This window comes from Pseudopodoces humilis, chromosome 1 (assembly GCF_049639895.1).
Source record: "Pseudopodoces humilis isolate 2021_Gansu_Grassland_sample_001 chromosome 1, ASM4963989v1, whole genome shotgun sequence".
NCBI lineage: Eukaryota > Metazoa > Chordata > Aves > Passeriformes > Paridae > Pseudopodoces > Pseudopodoces humilis.
In genome coordinates, this window is record NC_142200.1 from 8,600,711 (window position 1) to 8,621,591 (window position 20,881).

Below are 20,881 nucleotides of genomic sequence, written 5' to 3' on the forward strand. Positions count from 1 at the left end.
CTCGGCTTCCCCCCCGCGCACCGCCCCGAGGAGGGCGCGCACCGAGCCCGCCGGGGCTCCGGGGCAGCTCCGCAGCCGGGCTCCGCGGGATGCGGCTCCGCGGGGCGCCGCGGGAGCGGGCACGGGGCTCGGGCCGCCTGCGCTAAACCGTCGCAGCCGCCCCCCGGATCCCGGCGGCCAACCAGCCCCGCCGCCAGCCGCTCCGCCAGACCCAAGGACCTGCCTATAAATGTGATTCCCGCACCGCCACCTCTCCGCCGCCGCCACCCGCCCTTCGGCATCCCCTCCCTCCTCTCCCGCGGTTCCATCCCTCCCCCTGCTCCCCTCCCCAAAGACGGTGTGTGCCCCCCCGCCCCTGTGCCCCCCCCCCCCGCGCACCGGTGCTCTGCCCCCCTCCAGTCACCGCCATGGAGCTCTCGGAGGTGCGGTGCCTGAGCGACAGCGATGAACTTTACACCATCAACAGGACTCCCCCCGGCAGCGGCAGACCCCAGCGCCTGCTGTGGCAGACGGCCGTGCGCCACATCACCGAGCAGCGCTTCATCCAGGAGCACAGCAGCAGCAGCGGCGGCAGCAGCAGCGGCGGGGGCAAGGGCTTCAGCTCGGACGAGATCTGCTGCCCCAACCACCACCCGCACCCGCCGCACCACCACCACCTCCGGCGGCAGTCGGCCGGACGGAGTTTGGGCAGCGAGCGCCACAACAACGGCGGCACTAAAGTCTTCCCGGAGGGCACAAGCAGCAGCGGAGACTTGGGCTTTCTGCCCCTGGACTGTGCCCCCAGCAACTCCGACTTCTTCCTCAACTGGGGCTATACATATCGCGGGGTGATCTTCCCCACTCTCCGCAACTCCTTTAAGTCTCGGGACTTAGAGCGCCTTTACCAGCGCTACTTCTTGGGTCAACGGCGCAAATCTGAGGTGGTCATGAACATCCTGGACGTGCTGACCAAGCTGACCCTACTGTTCCTCCACTTGACCCTGGCCTCTGCTCCCATGGACCCCATTAAGGGCATCCTCTTGGGCTTCTTCACTGGCATTGAGGTGGTGATCTGTGCCTTAGTGGTGGTCAGGAAGGACACGACCTCATACACCTACCTGCAGTACAGCGGTGTTGTCACTTGGGTGGCCATGGCCATGCAAATTCTGGCGGCAGGACTGGGCTGTGGCCTCCTTGGGGATGGCATTGGCTATGTGCTTTTCACGCTTTTTGCCACCTACAGCATGCTCCCGTTGCCACTCACCTGGGCCATCCTGGCTGGACTGGTCACTTCTGTCCTGCAGCTCGTCATGCAGCTGGTTATCCCCAGGTTTGCCGTGACTTCCCTCAACCAGGTACTGTGGTGAGGAGAGGGTGGGAACAGTCCTCTTTCTCCATCACCCTGAGTGAGAGGAGGTGTGGGGGGATGTCTCAAAAGATCCTTTCCCTTTTAATCAGATGCTAAAAAGTTTGTTACCTGGAGGGGAGATCATAGGCAAAAATCAACCTTGTGTTTCACCTCAGTCTGGGAGTTGGGACACTTTCTAGCCACCCTGTCTCCTCTACTTGTATATTCATTACATTGCTGTCCCTTGAAAGAGCATTGGGGAGAGAAGCTCCTGGGGCAAGTGGGGAAGATGGGTCATTTATTATTACCCTCCCCAACTTCCAGCTGTGGTTTGGGGTTTTAGATGACTCTGTCTTGACCAAACTCTCCCAATGATGCCATTTTACCGTTCATGCCTTTTAACTCTGAATCTGCTGGGGCAATTGTTATTTTTATATGTGAAGGGTAACTTGATCTGAGTTATGGGAAAACAGGAGCAAAGCACGCTGCTCTTTTGCAAGGAGGAACCAGTGAAAACCTCACAGAAGCCAGAGCAAAGCTCCCCCAGGAGATTTGGTGTGGGATCCTAGGCTGTCTCACTAGGAAGCCTTTTCTGCTGGTGGTCAAAGGGCAAACACTGTTGCGCTGAATCCTTACAAGTGATGTCTAGGACAGAGTGCTGGTTACAGTGTGCTGGAGTGTTGTGTGGTGCAGAATGCTGAGAGGCACTGGTCAGGATGGGTCTGAGGGTTAAAACTGGGTCTCACCTGACTTCACACTCAGATGACTTCTTTCACAGAAAAGTGAGAATGCACCAAACTTCCCATATCCCTGCAAGGCAAGAAAACAGTGGATACTAGGAAAACTTAATCCTGGAGATTCTTGATGCTTCCTTTTCCCTCCCTTTTCAGACTGTCACAGCTCAGTGCTATCAATATTTCGTAGCAGATTATCATCTCCATTTGGCTTGCTCCACGGAATCAGAGAGAAAAGGGTGGAGATATTGTCAAATAATCCCAAAAGGAGGGAGGGTACAGAGGAATTTGCTGCGGGCGGCATGTGATTTACGTGAGTGTTGGGATGTGCGCCTGGGAAGTGATTGATCTTGCATGTCGAAGTTTGATATCCATGATTCTTGGGGCATGTCTACCTTCCTTAGACCCTGGTCCTACTGATACCCCTGCCCACCCCTCTCCATCCCCTTACTACTTGTTAGCTATGGGCTGCCTAACCTAACGTCCCAGTGATTGGGCTCACCCTGTTTTGGGAAAAGCTTCCTGAGCCCTGTGGACGTGAGACAATTAGGCTGTGGCAGAGTTGTTGTGCAGCCCTTGATATGCTGATGAATGAACTGCAGCCGCGCCATGTCCTACTCCCATGCACTGCTGGTGCTGTTAGTGATGGGTCAAAAGCTGTGTGAGTTATGCTGATTTCTTAATTTACTTCCACGTCCTCTCCTGGAGCTATGAGTAATGTGCTGCTATCTCATTACACACCAGTATCACAGCTGTTTTGCTGCAACGCACACACAACACGCACATTTCCCACAGACATTTCCCGGGAGAGATACTAATATCTTCGGTTTGCAGCCAGTTGTGTGAACGAACTGCCTTGGAGCGGTGCACAATGAGAGATTACCAGCCAGATGATTGCCTTCATGAACTACATATATAAATCTCCTTAACAGGATACGCGCAGCTTGTCACACGTCGGTGCTGATTTACACCGGCTCCCGCCTGCCCAGGGACCGCTGAACACAGCCCGCCGCTTCGGCCCTTTGCCTCCAGCCGCTGCGGGAGAGGCCGGGCCCTTCCCCGCCCCGGGCTGGCCCCCACCCCCCTGCCAGAGGAGCTCGGAGGGGTCGGGGAGCTCTGGTTCGGGAGGGAGGGCTGAGCGGAGGGAGAGAGAGAGTAGGACAGTGAGAAAGGCAGCGCGGGGAGCAGAGAGGAAGGCAGTGAGGAGGACAGTGAGGAAGACAGCGCGGGGAGCAGAGCGGAGGGCAGAGGAGAGCAGCGCGGAGGGCAGTGAGAAGGGGCAGTGAGGAAGGCAGTAAGGAGGGCAGAGCGGAGGGTAGAGAGGAAGGCAGTGAGGAGCGCAGAGCGGAGAGCAGTGGGGAAGGCAGTGAGGAGATCAGTGAGGAGATCAGTGAGGAGAGCAGTGAGGAGAGCAGTGAGGAGAGCAGTGAGGAAGGCAGTGAGGAGAGCAGTGAGGAGATCAGTGAGGAGAGCAGTGAGGAGAGCAGTGAGGAGAGCAGTGAGGAGAGCAGTGAGGAGAGCAGTGAGGAGAGCAGTGAGGAGCGCAGAGCGGAGAGCAGTGGGGAAGGCAGTGAGGAGATCAGTGAGGAGATCAGTGAGGAGAGCAGTGAGGAGAGCAGTGAGGAGAGCAGTGAGGAGAGCAGTGAGGAGAGCAGTGAGGAGAGCAGTGAGGAGATCAGTGAGGAGAGCAGTGAGGAGAGCAGTGAGGAGAGCAGTGAGGAGAGCAGTGAGGAGAGCAGTGAGGAGAGCAGTGAGGAGAGCAGTGAGGAGATCAGTGAGGAGAGCAGTGAGGAGAGCAGTGAGGAAGGCAGTGAGGAGAGCAGTGAGGAGAGCAGTGAGGAGAGCAGTGAGGAAGGCAGTGAGGAGAGCAGTGAGGAGATCAGTGAGGAGAGCAGTGAGGAGAGCAGTGAGGAGAGCAGTGAGGAGAGCAGTGAGGAGAGCAGTGAGGAGATCAGTGAGGAGAGCAGTGAGGAGAGCAGCCCGGAGCGCGGCGCGGGGCCCTGAGCGCTGTCCGCCCGCGCGGTGCTGAAGGCGGCCCGGGGGCTCCCTCCAGCGGCCCCGCCGGGACCGAGACCGCCCGAGAGACCCCGAACCCGCCCGAGACCCCGAACCCGCCCGAGACCTCGAACCCGCCCGAGACCCCGAATCCCCCCTAGACCCCGAGCCCTCCGCAGCCCCGCCACACGGCCCCACCAGCCCGGGCCACTCCTCGCCAGGGAGCGGCCCCGGGGTGTGAGCCGGACCCGGTGCGTGGGTGAGGCACAGCCTTACTTTGGCACTTTCTAGTGTTGCACCATTTTCTTACTTTTGGCAGAGGATTGCTGAGCCCTCCCGAGCGTTAGTGGATGAGGGCTTTTGCGGTTGATAAAGGACATATTGCTTCACAGGTGAAGACAGAGAGTTTAAATGACTCTTCATGAAGGTTATGTAGGAAATCTTTGGGCCAGTAAAGACTTCTTCCTTGTGCAGGCAAAACATTCTCTTTTATCACAAGGATTATTTTCTTAGTCAAAATACAGCATCTTGCCTTCAAAGAAGCCTTACAAGACTAAATGAACTATTTGATTATGTAGCAATATCTGTGAGTATCTTGCTCTGCCTCAGGATGCAGACAGATGCTTACACCGGACAAAAGCCAGGAATTAGAGTATGCAATGAAAGAAAAAACAGATGGTAAAACTTTGATCATGGTACAAATAAGGGGTTTTCTACTTTTTTTTTCTTTTAAATCAGGATCTCATACAGGGAAAATACTGAATTCAGTTCTGAACAGAAAAAAATGTCCGGAGCCAATTTAGTACTGTACCCAGTATCATCCATGGGCAAAATAGTTGTGATCCTCTTCTCAGTCACATATGTATGTCAGCCATACATCTATCCAAACTCATAAAGTTGCAACAGTTTACACAAAAGGAAAATCAAGTGTTTTGATGTATTTTCCCCTTATCTCTTAATTAAGTTTAGTTTTCTCTGATAAGTTTGTTCACAAGCAGGTCAAACCATTAGTAATGTTGCATACAAGCATGCAGTAGTGCTGCCTGATCCACTATTCTGGTTTTCATGCACTGTCATGAATACAAATAATTCTCTTTGTTTACTGTTTCTTCTTGCAGTAACACTTAAGGTGTCACCTGATTTTTCTTCCTTAGCAGCCTAGAAAAAGGTGAAGGAGAAAGGCTTGAAATCAGATGTTTTTTAAAGTAACAAGAACAAAACCCCAAACACAGACTCACTAATTTCAATCCTGCTAAGTGGTGAGTGTTTCTGGGGGGATATGATCACTCAAACCCAACTTACTCCAGCCCGAAATGCTGAGGAATGTGCTGCTGCTCAGCTTGAGGGGAACCATGAAAAAGGAACTGATACCATGACTTCTGTAAAGGCTTTGCTGAAACTGATCAAACATTGAGTCAGGAAGCAAATGAGAAATGAAAGACCTTACTAGTAAACAAGTGCCTGGCCAGATACTATGATGGGAGTAGTGTTTGTGTCTGACATTCCCCAAAATGAAAACTTTATTTGTATTGCATTCATTTTTACTTTTTCCTGGGTAAAAATGTGTGCAGTCCAAAATTTCAAAGATCACAAATATGTTTCAGGCATATGGGGAAGAACAAACAACTCGGACCTCCTTTGTGTTATGTAACATAGGCAGATGATAATAGAGACCTGAATTTTGACAGGCTTGAAATTATGTAAGCTACACACATTTTCTAGATTTTAATCTTCTGCCTTTGTGCTCTTCATTCACATGAGCAAATTCCACTAGAGTCAGTAAAACTACTCTCATTACTAAATCACATATATAAGGGATATCTTGAAGAACCAAGTCCTAAATTATGCATATTTGATAAAACTTTAAAAATACATTTAGAAATAATCTTGAAGTGGGTAATACTAAGACTAGTAAGCTCATTCTTTTCCCTCTATCTTTCCAAGCCTAGGCAGTTCTGTGAATTAATTTTTTTCCCAGCTTATCTTTTGCCCAGATCTTCTCTCAGGGTTATTAATAGAGGGAAAGGCAGAATTTATGAAGTCTCAAGGAGCCCTACAGAGACAAATCTGTGTACTTGTACAATGGAAACTGACAGCTTTTGCATGTGTTCAGCTACATGTTTTCCCAAATCTGATCATAGATATCAGTTTATGAGTATATGCAAAACACACTCATCTCTTCAAAATTTCTGCTTGTGAAAAATCTATTCAATCTATAAAATATAAGGACATTTCAAAGTTAGCTACCATTTGAGAAGCAGAATCAAAGCACTCAACCTTTCTCCTCAGGTTTGCTTTTGTAGCATTATTTGCTATGCTTTTTTTCTGCCACAGTCTTTTGTGGGCGACTTATAAACTGAGTGTGTGATTTTAGACTGGATTACGAACTGCTTTCCTTTTATATCCTTTAAAATCACCTGACCAGTATCAGTGGGTCACAGCTTAATTAGATTAGAATTGGATACTCTTTTCTCTGAAGCAGCTGCATCATTGTTGTGCTAAATAGGGCAAATGCACAAAGTATATTTATAATTTGATGATTAATTGCCTCAAATATGTAGGAACTCAGGCAAAACCATGAATGAAACCTGCTTTCATCAGTGAATTTCAGCTTACAACAGTCAGTGTGCTTGTTAACACTAAAATTTACCTCACTAGATATGATGTGACATTTTTGTTCTGCTGTCAGAACACTTCTGGGTTGCTTTCAAGGGTTTTTTTATTGCTTATTTGTTGATTTTCATGACCTAGAAAGAGACATGTGCTCCAAAACAGCAACATCTAATGTAAAATAATCACATACCAGAGCAGTGCACTTAAAGCTCACAGTTAACATTAGATCATGTTTGAATGATCCTTATTAGCCTGTACAGCAGTCTGAAGGGGATAAACATCTCCAGTTCAGCTTCTTACTGCACTTCTCAACACTTCAGTGATGTCATGGGAACAGGAAAGAGAAGAAGGCAAAAGTGGAACTGTTCAAATGGTTTGTCTTTTTCCAGAAGGCAGGGAAGGTGGAGGGTAGAACAACTTCCCCTTACCTTTTCCTTATTTCCAGAATATCTGGCTATGCATGAGATAAACTGGAGTGTTTCACATAAAAGGTGAAATTTAGTAAACAGAAAAGAAATTATGCTTTTAAATTAATGCTTGGGTTGATGGAAACTCCAAACATGAAAATGCTTACTTAGCTCCTACCTGGCATTCCACTCCTGTAGGCACTTTTTCAACATCCTGTTAACACAGCCTATAATGGTCTGGGCAATCTGGGAGGGGGGGAATGGGCTGAAAGGCAGCACCAATGGGTGATGGCAAATGGCTCCTTTTCAAAGTGGCAGCCTGTCACAAGCGGGGTCCCCAAGGGATATTGCTTAATATCTGTATAAGTGATCAGGAAGGTGGGATCAAGTACCTTACAAAGTTTGTCCATGGTCCCAAACTGAGTAAGGAAAGGAGAAGCCACTGTGTAGAAAGATCTGGCTTTTCTGGAAGAGTGGGCTAGCAAGAACCCTGTGAAGTTCAACAAGGACAAGCGTAAGGTGTTGCATCTGAAAAAGAACATAATCCAGGATGGAAGCACAGGCTGGAATCTTCCTGGCTGGAAAGCAGCTTTATGGAAAGGGATCTGGGGGTCCTGGTAGACAACAAATTCAGAATGAGTGACCAGTGTGCAGCTGGGGCAGAGAAAGCCAGCAGGAAGCTGGGCTGCATTGACCAGGACATCTCCAGCAGAGATCAAGAAGTCATTCTCTCACTTTATTCAGCACTTGCCTGGCCTGGAATACTGTGTTCAGATTTGGTCCCTTCTATATGAAAAAGATGTGAGCTGGCTGGATAGAGTCCAAAGAGAGGCCACAAAGATGAGCAAAGAAGGGGGCAGCCTGACATATGGGGAAAGGCTGAGAGAACTGGGCTTGTTCAGCTGTGAATAAAGTAGGTTTAGGGGAGACAATTTCACCCTTTAGGATTTAAAGGATGGCAACAAAGATCAGACTCCTTTTTTACAAAGAATTTTATGAAACAGGTGAGGGGTAATGTGTAAAAGCAACTTTTGGGGAGATTATGATTGAACACAAGATAAAAAAATTTGCAATGAGAATAATCTCTCCAAGGAAGTGGGAGATTAACTGACATTGGACACTCTTAGGATTTGTCTGGACAGAGTGCTGGGCCATCTTGTCTAGATTGTGCTTTTGCCAAGAAAAGTTGGACCAGATGATCCTTGAGGTCCCTTTCAATCTTGCATTTAATGCATCTGTGATTATATGATCACATTTCTCTAAGTGTAGCCTTCTTGCCCTTAGCTGTGTTTCTGTTTCCATGCATCCCATGAAGAGCCTCAATAACTCTATGTTTAAGTTACCAGGCACCCTAACCTACCCAACATCCAAACACTGCTCTACTTGGAGCACATTTTGCAGCCATACTTCATACACAGCACCTGTCCAGTGTCAAAGTCAGTAGAGAAGGTTATTGTGCTCTTCCTCTGTGCAACAGATGTGGTAATGAAAATATTCTTGGGATGTGGTAAACCAAGGTTTGAATCCCTTTTACTCCAGAGGGGATTGAAGTCTGACTCTTACCTCACCAGAGAGCCTCCAAATCAAACCTTCCCCCATTCCTAGCACAACTGTTCTTCCGTGAAGATAAAAGTTCAAGATTCAATGTGAAAAAAGAAAAAAATAAAAAATAATAATCGTGACTCTGTAAGCAACTGATTATGGAATTCATCACTGGAGGTGTCCTTGCTCAACATTTTAGTGTTTTATATAATGTTAAATTATTCCCTTGAGCACGGGTCCCAACCAGCAGACTTTACAGTCTGATCTCCACTCTCACATAATGAGCCTTAAATGTCTTTTTCAAAGTTCTGAAAAGCCCAAGTATACAGGGGAAAACATCACAGTGATTCTCTAAATCCTAGATAACACCGAGGTTTTAGACATACTCCCTGCCTTTCAAAGTTCCAGAGTATTTTTGGATACTGTGTAAGAATCTGTAAGAGTACGGTGGCATTCAACATAGGCTTCTGAATTAATTGTAGTAGTTGTGCGTTTGCAAATGGATTGCTCGAGAATCTTGCTTTGTGGCTTATGAACCATTTTTTCTTCATCTTGTCTTTCTTAGAAAGACAAGTTCTGTCACTTGCTCTGTTCTTGGTGCAGTGCAGTCTGTACCTATCATGAGTGCAGAAAGGACTGTAGAGTCAGTCTTCAGTCTTACCCAAGAAGGGAGATAAATGAAAATTACTGGGTTAGTGCTGCAGTGAATCTTGAGCATTTTGTTAGCAGCCTCAGTCATTCAAACCAGGGAAGGAAGAGACCTGGCTCATCAAAAGTGATCAAGCACAAAAACTCCTGAGGATCCAGCATTTATTGAAACTAAAGGGATATGATTAAGACCTGACTTTCACACTTCCATCAGCTTCATTTAGAACCTTGTTTTAAAGCCCACAGAATGTAATATAAAAAGTCCCATAGATATTAGGATTTTTAGGTGAACCATGAAGATGACTTTTCAGGACTCTCTTTAGGAAAACTTTTGCTCTGAGTCCACAGTCTTTCTCAAAGAGAGCACAAATGTGGACATCCAGCTCCTCCGGGAATGTCTCTGAAAGAACTCTGTCACGCTTATCTCTCCAAGCAGCCAGGTGTGCTGACAGAGATACCAGTGTGGTGCTGCTTAACCTAGAACAAAAACACCTGATGGAGCTCTCTATTCTGTGTTCCTTGCATTAGGTCTGCCACAGTAGAAGACTCATTCATAAATCCATGACTATCACCACAGTGCGAAGAAGAAATAATAAAAAAATCAGGAAAATTAATCAGCACAGAAAAACTAAATGATATTACATGGTGTAGCAGAGGTTATATAATTCTGGAGCTAGGATCTTAGGAAAAGAAATTATTTAGATCTCAGGGAAGTTATTCAAATAATGGCATAAGATCTAGATATACACATTCTTTTATCCTATGATCCTCTTGTCATATGGGAAAATCCCTTCAATGCTTATTAATATTAATAAGCTTCATAAGCATACTAGACAGGGTTATAATTGACATAGAAATCATCCCACGTGCTCAGTATAATTTAATGTGCAGATATGAATGTTCTTTTAGAGGAAGGAGTAATATTCACCATAGATTTCAGCTAGGGATTGGGAATGAGGATCAAACCCATTCCATCACTAAATTAATCATTGGTCTCTGGTGACCCACACACATTTTTCTACATTTCAGAGCTTCATTTGATTTGAAAATTTGCCTTTCTCAGCTGCTATAATAAGTGATTAATATGTTCAATTGCTTTGAGATTTTTGTGTAAAACATCCCAACATCTTCTATGATGCATCAAAAGAGGAGTATTACATTGGCTTCTTTCAGTCATGCACATTTTTATTGAAATATGAATCCATTTAATATAGTGGGAATGCATACATTTAACTTTATTCTTTCTGTAAAGAAATCATTCTCTTCAGAGTTGGAAGGTATGTCCTTTAAGGAGAAGTTAAGAACTCTGGTTTTGTCTACTTTGGAGAAGAGGAGGCTAAGGTGTGACCTCATTTCTCTCTAACAGCTTCCTGACGAAGGGAAGGAGAGAAGTGCTGAGCTCTTCTCCCTGGGATCCATTGACAGGACACATGGGAATGGTTCAAAGCTGGACTAGGGAAGTCAGAGAATAGACATTAGAATGGATTTCTCTACCCAGAGTGTGCAAACATTGGAACAGGCTCCCTAGAGGGGTGATCAATGCCCCAAATTTGTCAGTATCTAAGAGGCATCTGGGAAACATCCTTAATAATGAGCTTTAACTTTTGATGGCCCCTGAAGTGGTCAAGAAGTTGGACTGGAAGACTGTTGTACATCCCATGGAGCTGAAATATTCTATTCTATTCTATTCTATTCTATTCTATTCTATTCTATTCTATTCTATTCTATTCTATTCTATTCTATTCTATTCTATTCTATTCTATTCTATTCTATTCTATTCTACTTCAGCCTGATCATCAGTGACTCTAACATCCACCTGTACTGAGAAGATGTAAAAGTAGGTGGAAATATAAGTGGAAAAAGACCTAGGGTTGCTGGCCAACAGCAGCTGAACATGAGCCAGAGTGTGCCCAGGTGGCCAAGGAGGCCAGTGGCACCTGGCCTGTGCCAGCACTGGTGTGGCCAGCAGGGCCAGGGCAGGGATTGTCCCTCTGTGCTGGGCACTGGGGAGGCCACACCTCAAAACCTGTGTCCAGTTTTGGGCTCCTCACTGCAAAAAAGACACTGGGGGGCTGAAGTGTGTCCAGAGAAGGGCAATGGATCTAGGGAAAGGTCTGGAGCACAGGCCTGATGGAGAGCAGCTGAGGGAGCTGGGGGTGCTCAGCCTGGAGCTGAGATCCAGGGGGACCTTATCACTGTCTACAGCTGCCTGAAAGGAGGCTGTAGCCACCTGGGGGTTGATCTCTTCTCCCAAGTAACAAGAGACAGGACGAGAGGATGTGACCTCAAATTTCTCCAGGAGAAGTTTCAACTAGATAATGGGAAAAATTTCTTCATCAAAAGGATTGTCAAGCACTGGAACAGGTTGTGCACAGGAGTGGTGGTGTCATCACCACTGGAGGGATTTAAAAGTCATGTAGATGTGACACTTAGGTACATGGTTTAGTGATGGACTTAGCAGTGCTAGGTTAATAGCTGAACTGAGTCTTAGAGGTCTTTTCTGACCTTACTGATTCTATGATTCTTTATAGTAACTTATTCTTGAAACATTAAGGATGTAGTCCTCAAAATGGTTGGAGAGATTTACAGCAGATTCCTCCAGGATCCGAAGGTCCCTGAGAGAAGCCAGTGAATATTCTTTTTTGAGACTTAAGCAGAACTTGAGCCATATGAAACTTGTGTAAGGGTTGTACAAATTTTACAAGTTGCTGTAAAACTTTTTTGACATTCCAAAATGTAGCCAAATGCTACTCTGACTGGTGCTATGACAATTTACATGTTCTCTGCAATCCTGAGAGTAATAGAAGTTTTCTGAAAATAGGAAAAGAAGAATTTATTGCATGTATTTAATTTGTGCTAATGGAATTGCTCTTGTCTGCTGTGTTCCATTAGTCACCTGAGAGGCTGTAAGAAATGCCAGAAGTACACATGAAGTGTTCCCATTTTCTATGTGATGGTACAGGATGGTAGGCCCCCATTAATCTTCTTATAATTTCAATAGCTCTTCATGCTTAGGAATTATTTTTTCAATTACATTACTTTCTTCCCTATAAAAATGTACTTGTGTCTGGTTATTCTTAAGGTACATTTTCTGATGACAGCCACTCTTCTTTGCTAACATTGCATGGTAGATTATCTAACACAAGCATTCAGTTACTTCAAATCTCATCAACAATCAAAAAAATAAAAACTAAAAGCTTTAAGTACAGAACTCTCCACGGCAATGTGACTTTGGAGAATGAGTGTAAAAGAATGCATCTTAACATGCCAATTATTTTAAACTCAAGAAAAACTCTCATATACATAAAGATTGGTATAAGTTTAAGTTGTCCAATGTCCTTCAGACTTTTGTGAAAAGATTGTTAAGGTGGTTGCTCCTCTCCTCTTCAAGCAGTTAACAGAACTTTGCTGTCCTGATTTCTTTCCATGACACCAGAATATGCCAGCTTCCACACTGAGTTTGCAAATGGTCTATCCAAGAGAATTTATTAAAGAACACTTCTGATGGTGTACAAGAAGGAAGAGGATTTGAGATCACTTCTGGTTTTCTTCTGCAATGCAAAGCTGCTGTAATTTGACTTGACTGAATTAATTTATTTTTTTTTTAATCTAAAAGCAATATATATATCTAGTTAGATTTTATATTTAAATTTCTAAAGGTTCAGACCACTTCATATATTTATATATATTTTTATTATATAATGCAAATACTCAGCAAAAGCAATAATGTGAAATTTCATGCTTTATTCTTTTTCTTGTAACTTGCTTTTGGGCTCAGTAATTACATTTGCAAGTCAAAATAATATTTACTATGTCCCTAAAGTTTGTGTATATCTGAAGATGGTTTATAGGTGCAATTTAAAAATGGAAAATATGCACACCATTAATTAAGAGATGTTTTTTCTAATTACTATAATTAAACTATAATATGGAAATCAAACTGTCATATTCTGGCTAACAGCAACATGGATTCAGCAGCTGCAGATTTTAAGAGAACTTGAAAGTTAGTTTTGTTTAGTCAAAACTTAGTGCCCTTTACTACAGAATGACAATTCAAGAAATCTCAGACAAGGAAGAAAGCAAATGCTACAGCATCCTACAAATAAGGAAATAATTAAAAATCCAAATCATAAACACATACATACACAGAAAACCCCCAGATTTTTTACAGACTTTGTATTAAACTTGTGGTCTTCAAAACATGGAAGGATAGGTGGTCACAGAAATTATTCTCAGGATATTCATCTGGCCTAAAGCCTATTTTTCAAAGTGATCTAGGAACTTAAAAATATAGCAAGGTAGTGAGGGCAAATTTCAACACTCCACAAGCTCTTTAATTCACTTAAGTGGTTTTAAGGGTGCCTTGTGGGACCCACTAACTCCCAACAAACTCAATAGGGTTTAACAGTTTTATGTGCAGACAACACAGAACTGGGCAGAGTGACTGATACACCAAATGACTGTGCTGCCACTCAGAGGAACCTCAGTGGGCTGGAGAAATGGACTGGCAGGACCATCAAGGAGTCACAGAATCACAGTATCCTTAAGGTTGGAGAAGATCTCCAAGATCATCAAGTCCAGCTCTTACTCCAGCCCCACTGTTTTCACCACTAAACCATGACCCCACGTGCCACATCCACTTGCTTTCTCAACCGTCCCAGTGATGGTGACTCCACCACTTCCCTGTGCAGCCTGTTCCAATGCCTGATCACCCTTTCAGTAATGAAATTTTGACTGACATCCAATCTAGATCTCTCTGGAAGAACTTGAGGCTATTTCCTGTTGTTCTGCCACTTACTACCTAGAGAAGAGACTAACCCCCACCTGTCTACATCCTCCTGTCAGGGAGTTGTAAAGAGCAATAAGGTTCCCCACGAGCTTTCCTCCAGGTTGAGCCCCCCAGCTCCCTCAGCTGCTCCTCAGACTCATGCTCCAGCCCCTTTCCCAGCTTTATGCAGCAGAAGGGAAATGCAACCTTCAATTCAATGCAATTCTGCACCTAGGAAGGAAAATCCCCATGCACCACAAGAGATGGGCAGCTGGCCAGCTGGAAAGCAGCTCTTGCAGAGAAGGCTTTGGAGAACCTGGTAGACCCCAAACTGACCATGAACCAACAGGCTGAAGGCCAGTGGCCTCCTGTGCTGCCTTAGGCAGAACATTCTCATTGGTTTGAGGAAGGCAGACTTTTCTCTTGGTTTGGTCCTCCTGGAACACATCTGGAGTGCCAGGCCCAGTGCAGGAATACCCAGGAGGCACATGAACTCTGGAGTTACTCCAGAGAAGGGCTATGAGGAGCTGCCAAATGAGGAAAGGCTGAGAGAGCTTGGACTGTTCAGGCTGGAGATGAGAAGGAACAGGGATGGGGGGAATGGTAATCTGATAATTATGTATAAATAGATTACTCTAAAGTAAGAAGACAGAGACAAACTTTTCTCAGCAGTGTCCAGAGAGGATGATAGTGTGCATGAACTGAAATGCAGTAAATTCCACTTAAACATAAAAAAACCATTTTTTTTTTTACTCTAAATGTGAATGAGCACTATGACAGCTTGCCTAGAGATATGAAATCTTCATTCTTGGGAATATTCAAAATCTGACTGGCCAAGACCCTAAGCAACTTGCAGGTGACCCTGCTTTGAGGAAGATCTGACAATATGATCTCCAGAAGGCCTTTCCAAACTCGTTGATTCTGATATAGCAGCATAGGTATTGTTTCAAGAATACAGATACAAAGACCTGCTGAGGATCTGGAGGGCAGAACTAACATGGGAATCAAGACTGAACATGGTCACCTGGTCATGTGCAAGGCACAACTCCTGTGATGCCAGGGTGAGACCTGGTTTATATTCTGTGCCTTCTGCACACACTTCAGTCCCTTCTAGTCTCAAGTCATGGGAGCGACTTGCCTGCAGGCCTGTATCATGCAATCATTTAGGCTGACAAAGACATTTTGAATCATCAAGTTTAACCATAAACTTAAAACTGCAGGCACTTGTCATCAGCCCTCATTTCTTCATGAGTGTTGTTCTATGGGCTTATCATCATAATATGGTTCAAAGTCAAAGCAGCAACCTTGCCTTCCCCATTCCCACCTAGGGACATCAAGCACTGCCTGAAAACAGGTTTACAGCAAACATCAGGCACATGCTCACTCCATGCTTCCTTTGGGGAACAATTCTGTCTCCACTTCCTAGATCTCTGCGGTCTGTGCAATATTACAGGTGGAAGAGTTTGAACAATATTAATAATACATGTCTTTCCTTCTACCAGCAAAAAAAAATTCCTCTACCAGTACCAAGCATTGAGTTTCACGTGGTCAGATTGCTACGTTAGTGTTCAGTTATGTGATATAAGTGTGTGTGTGTGTGTGTGTGTGTGTGTGTGTGTGTACCATGGTCTCCCTGGGACTTTCTCAGCAGTCTTAAGTGCCAAAGAAAGCTGGAGGCAGGTTTACCCTCAGGCAGTCGGTCTATCAAAGTTAGAACAACGTTTTGAGCAACAGACACTATCCTTTATAAAAAATAAAAGTAGAGACTAACCTTCTCCCAAGAAAGCACTGATGATCTTTAAATATAGTGTTTTAGTCACAGTGTATCCTGCTTATTTTCTCTACTTCTACAGGATAGAGGATTATTCTAAGTAAAGGAAAATGAAGAAACAGCAGTGAGAACCTTCAAATATGGAAGGAGTTGTGTGCCAATCCATCATAGATTGCTACAGAGAGGAAGAAATAAGTTGTTCTTTGTTTCATCTATGAGCAATCATGAGATGATGGGTTAAGTTATTCTAAGGAACAGTTACATTAGATAGCAGGAGAAACCTTGAGAAAACAACCTAATAACAATATCTTAAAATAACCTCATTTTGCTTGGAAGGCTTTACCATGAGGTATAATTAAACAGTTTAGAGTGGCAATTTTAGGAGTGATTAAGGTAATATCTAGGACCCCAGAGCATGGGTTAAGTGACTTATCAAGGTCTTCTCATGCCCTACTTTCTATAATTAAATGATACTTGCTCCTAATTTTGACTGCGATGCAGTGTTCTCACCTCCAGTTTCAAAAGAAGTAAACCATTTCATATATATAATGATTGCTGCCCTGAGGCTGATGGATTAGTCTGAATTATTTTCATTTATGTAGCCTAAAATGCCTCAGCTTCAGGTATTTATATTCGTGGTTTTCTACAGGCATGTTGGATCAAATATTAGCCAATAATATTGTTGATGGTGCAAGAAAATGAGAGAATCTGATTGTCTTTTCTAAGAGAGTAACAACTGGTGGAGAGACTGTTGCCAATAAAGTCATGCTGAAGAAAAGAAAACAAAGAGTGAATCTGTTGATTGAATAGGGGCAATTTTTGCCCAGTGAAAAGTTTTTTTTAGGTCATCATCAGCTCTTTTTACTTCATCTTATGTCATAAACCTGGTCTGATTTATTTATTTTCATGCATATATAAACATAAATATATTCAGAGGAGCAGTGTTATTTTAGATTCTGTCTATTGTATAAATGTGCATATACCACTTAATTACAAAGAATAAGAGTTTTCCTGGTTGTTCCTGCTCTAAGCAAATATTTTAGTAATTGTGTACATTAAAAGATGTCTCAGAAATCTTTGGGACTACAGCTGACTTTAGGACTATTCCTAGATGTGTGGTGTACATGAAAATAATGGAAACAATATAGGAATACATAAGTAAATATAGAGATCAATTAATGCTTGCTTAGTAGCTAGAGCATCATTAAGAGGTGGAAGAGTCCTGTCTCTAACTTTTGCATCTAAATCCATCCTAAAATCTGGTAATGCTCATGGAACATCTTATCACTTGCCAAGTTTCTCCATGTGTGACACCCACAATAGGTTCATGAGACCTGAGGATGCTTTCTGTCTTCTGTCACTGCAGTAACAGAGCTTCTTCCCTAGGGCTGAGCATCCTACTCTGGTATAAATAAGGGGGTTTTTCTTTGGAGCAGAAACAAAATATTTCCTTCCTTCTCCAATAACGAGAAAGCCCTTAGTAGCAGACAATTTTAACTCAGAGAACCTGGTGACCAATGTTCTCTTCAAGGGCAATAAACTCTGACCTTGGCAGGATATTTTAATTATTTTTTTCATGTTGTGAAGGGCGATTCAGTCTTTCAGCCAAATGCTTTCATTTACAGACTACAAAATCAGTAGCAGCCGTTCAGGGTAATTATACAGACAACTTCAATGAAATATTTTCAGACAACCATTTCTACTCCTGCCAAACACAGGAATCTCTTTGAAAAATGAATACTTTGCAAATTATGCTGGATTTTTTGTTCAAGGGAGAGGATGGTATTAAACACACAGGCAAAATACAGTTACTCTTGTTCTTAGTGGAAGTCAGGTGGTAGTTAAATATAGGACATCCTGTGTTTTTCATCATAATAATAATTTTGAAGACGTGCACATTGACTGTGTATGGATTTGGATGCATTTTTACAGAAATGTCTGGATCATCCCATCCAAATGCAGTGGTATTTCTGTGTTCCTGACTGGACTGGCTCCTGTGATGTCTTGTCACCCAGCAGAGTTTTCATTGAATACTGAGGTCAGCAGGAGCTGGCACCTCCCAGAGCAGGGATTTTGCAGCTCTGAGTGGCAATGACTCTTCCATTTCAGTTTTCCAGTTGAACTGGAAGCTGAGGACTGCCACATGCTTCCCACATGCTGCAGGTGTGTTCTGAACCTTAAATATCTCTATGTAGCCACATTTTCCCTTCTGGGGGCCACCAGACAAATATTAGCCTAAGAAAGGGATTTCTACACCTAAAAGTCTGAGTTTTTCAGAAATGCAGCAGTTGCACTCCTTTACTACTTACTAGGGAAATAGAACAGATGTGTGGGTGGAGTTTTGTTTTTTTTCAAATTCTGCCAAGAACTGAAAATTTTAACATAGAAACACACATACTTTTCAAAAAAATTAGACCTTCATAAAACTGTTCTGACTCTCCATATTTGTGATGCTTGTCTCCAGATATTGTTCCCCAATATTTGTATTTTTAATATCATTTTGTGAGGTATTTTGTCACAGTGTTCTACTTTCATAATTAATATTTTTATCCTTAAAAGTAATAACTGGCAGGATTTAGAGTCTTTGTCTTTTTTTATAAATTCTTGGTGCAAAATACTATATAGGAACATGTCAGAAGGTAAGAAAGAAGAGCAAAATGCCTGGAAAAAGTAATTTATGATGCTACTACACAGTGTATTTATTAGAAAAATATGTTAGGCTTGTACTCATATAATGATTAATCATGCTGACTTTAACAAATGGACGTGAATATTCATGAGGGTAACAGTATGGAGAAGTTATTTAAATTTGTTCTTTTTTTTACCTAGAATTTAATATAGGTTACACACATAGTTACTGTACAGTGTCAGCTGTGAGATATCAGATTTATATCAACAACTAGTGAGTTCATAATGCTGTCTACAGACATGGCTTTAATTTCTTTCAGCACCGCACTATCTATACAAGAAGAAAATATCTTGAACAATGGAGCTTGGCTGGGGGCCTATTTTACTTTAAGAACAGAAAAACTCCTTTTTTTTTTTTTAATTTGGAACAGTCTGATCAATGCTAACTGGCTGAGTAGCAAAACTTGTGCAGCAAGAACTGATTTCTTCCTTGTAGGGAAACCAAAATATTCAAATTGATATCAAGAAGGAGCCATAAGCGGTTCCTTAGGATATCTGAAATGCTTTGTTTCACTCATGTCATGATATCTAACAGATCAAGATTGTTGGAAGAGACTGCTTAAGAAACCATCAGGGCCAGGATGAATAAACTCCATCAAACAGATGGAGATCTGGATCAAGTGTTAAACTCAATGAAGTGCGTCATCCTGTCATTACCTGTGACCTTTCTCCTTCAACCCTTTCATAATTTAACTACTAGAGCTATCTGGCTTTCTAAAAAATATTGACCAGTTGGAAGATTACTTTACAGAACTGATTGTCTTTGATTTTCCATTTTAAAGCTCAGAAGCAATGTTCTTTCCCTTGCCTGAAATTTCAGTAAGAAATCAACTTTATCAGCTAATTTGTGGCAGAAATTGTCTGATGGTTTTTGTGCCACAAAACACATCATCACCCTTGGTATTCATATCCCAGCATGGCCAAAATCACACCCAATTTCTTTTCAAGCACTGGTCTTCTGAGTGCTCCTAAGACCACAATATTTAAGTGTCCTGACTGCACCAATATTGACTTAAATATTGGATCTGTGAGCTAAATACTCACTAAGACCAAACACTGCTTTGCCCAAGAAAATTTCCTTTTGAAGACAATAGGTTTCTGTGTGAGGAGGTAAAGACTGACCTTGCTCCTGAGTGGGTGCCTTTATTCAACTCAAATTGCAAAAGTGTCCACATCATTCATGACTGTGCATTGTATCAAACTGTGTACACAGCCCTCCTGATGTAAATCATCTGAGGGGCTTCTCTTGTTAGTTTATGTCCATCAAGTTTTAACAGTCTCCAGCAGCATTTCTTGTATCAGCAGGATTCATTATTCACCATCAGAGGCTGTTTTGCTTTGCGTCATTTATTTAATATTCCATGAACATGTTTCTGTTTCTCGTGCTTATACAAGCAGGGAAAACAAAGGCATGGCTTGTATTGCAGGGCAAGGAGAATTTGGCTCATGGTAAATATCAGGGTTTGATGTTAATCCCATCCTTGTTTTAAACCAGAATAAGCCACTGCCTTCAAAGGAATGAGTCCTAAATCACAGCACTGTCAGTACAAAATGAATCCTGCACTATATGTCTCCTCTGCTAGCAAAGTGTCAGGAGAAGCCTAATCCTTCATTATTTGTCTCTGGTATATTCTGTCAGCCAAGGACTGAATCAGCTCTTTCCCACAGCACTCTCTGTACTTTTGATGTCAGTTTGACTTCTTCTAGATCACCACACTGAAGCGTTCGCTGTGACTAATAGCAGAACAACACCCACAGGTTTCACAAAGAAAAATGTTTGTCCTCGCCTAACTCTCTGAGATAAAGTTTTAATCCAGCTGGTCTGGAATGTTGTAACCTCTCATGGCTTTTGTCTGGTAGGTTTCCATTTGCTCCCATGTCCTTTCCCTATTTTCTGTTCAGGATATCCCCTAAGTGGCAGTTCAAAATATTTGAGATAAAGCAAACTTTAAAAAAAAAATATGAAATAACATTAGATATGATAAAATTCCTGCTTAACCTTGAGTGACTCATGTCTTTTGCTGTGCCTAAGATGTGTTCAGTTCAGCCCTGGAGGACAAAGTATCCTGGGCCCTATTACAAATCCCCAGCCATCTTAAAGTTTGCCTTGCAAGTTCATCCATATCTTCATGGGCTCTCCATTTCCTGAAGTCTCCCAAGGTCTTAGCATTGGTTCTCAGTGGGGTTAAGGATGCATGAAATTCTGTGCACAATAAAGTTGGACTACTGCTTCTTTTATTATCCCCAAGATTTCTCTGAAATAATTGTAGGTCTCATGTAACAGGGACAGAAAGAAGGTGTCTGGGGGTTTTTTAATTGTTTTGGGTTTTTTCAGGGTTTTGTTAGGAAAGAACTCTTGAAATGGAATTGCTGAGCTCTGTCTTTTCC

At 43.2% G+C, this 20,881-nt stretch overlaps 1 protein-coding gene across 2 annotated transcripts in view; it reads left to right on the forward strand.

The window, feature by feature from the left end:
• The first annotated feature begins 407 nt into the window (after window positions 1–407).
• ADCY8 (adenylate cyclase 8) overlaps window positions 408–20,881 on the forward strand; it is a 118,342-nt gene continuing 97,868 nt past the window's right edge. The window contains exon 1 of one of the 2 annotated variants that reach the window (XM_014254089.2): window positions 408–1,334. In XM_014254089.2, coding sequence (XP_014109564.1) covers window positions 408–1,334 — 927 coding nt within the window. The remainder of the gene's footprint in view (window positions 1,335–20,881) is intronic. The other variant, XM_088053374.1, reaches the window with a different exon arrangement.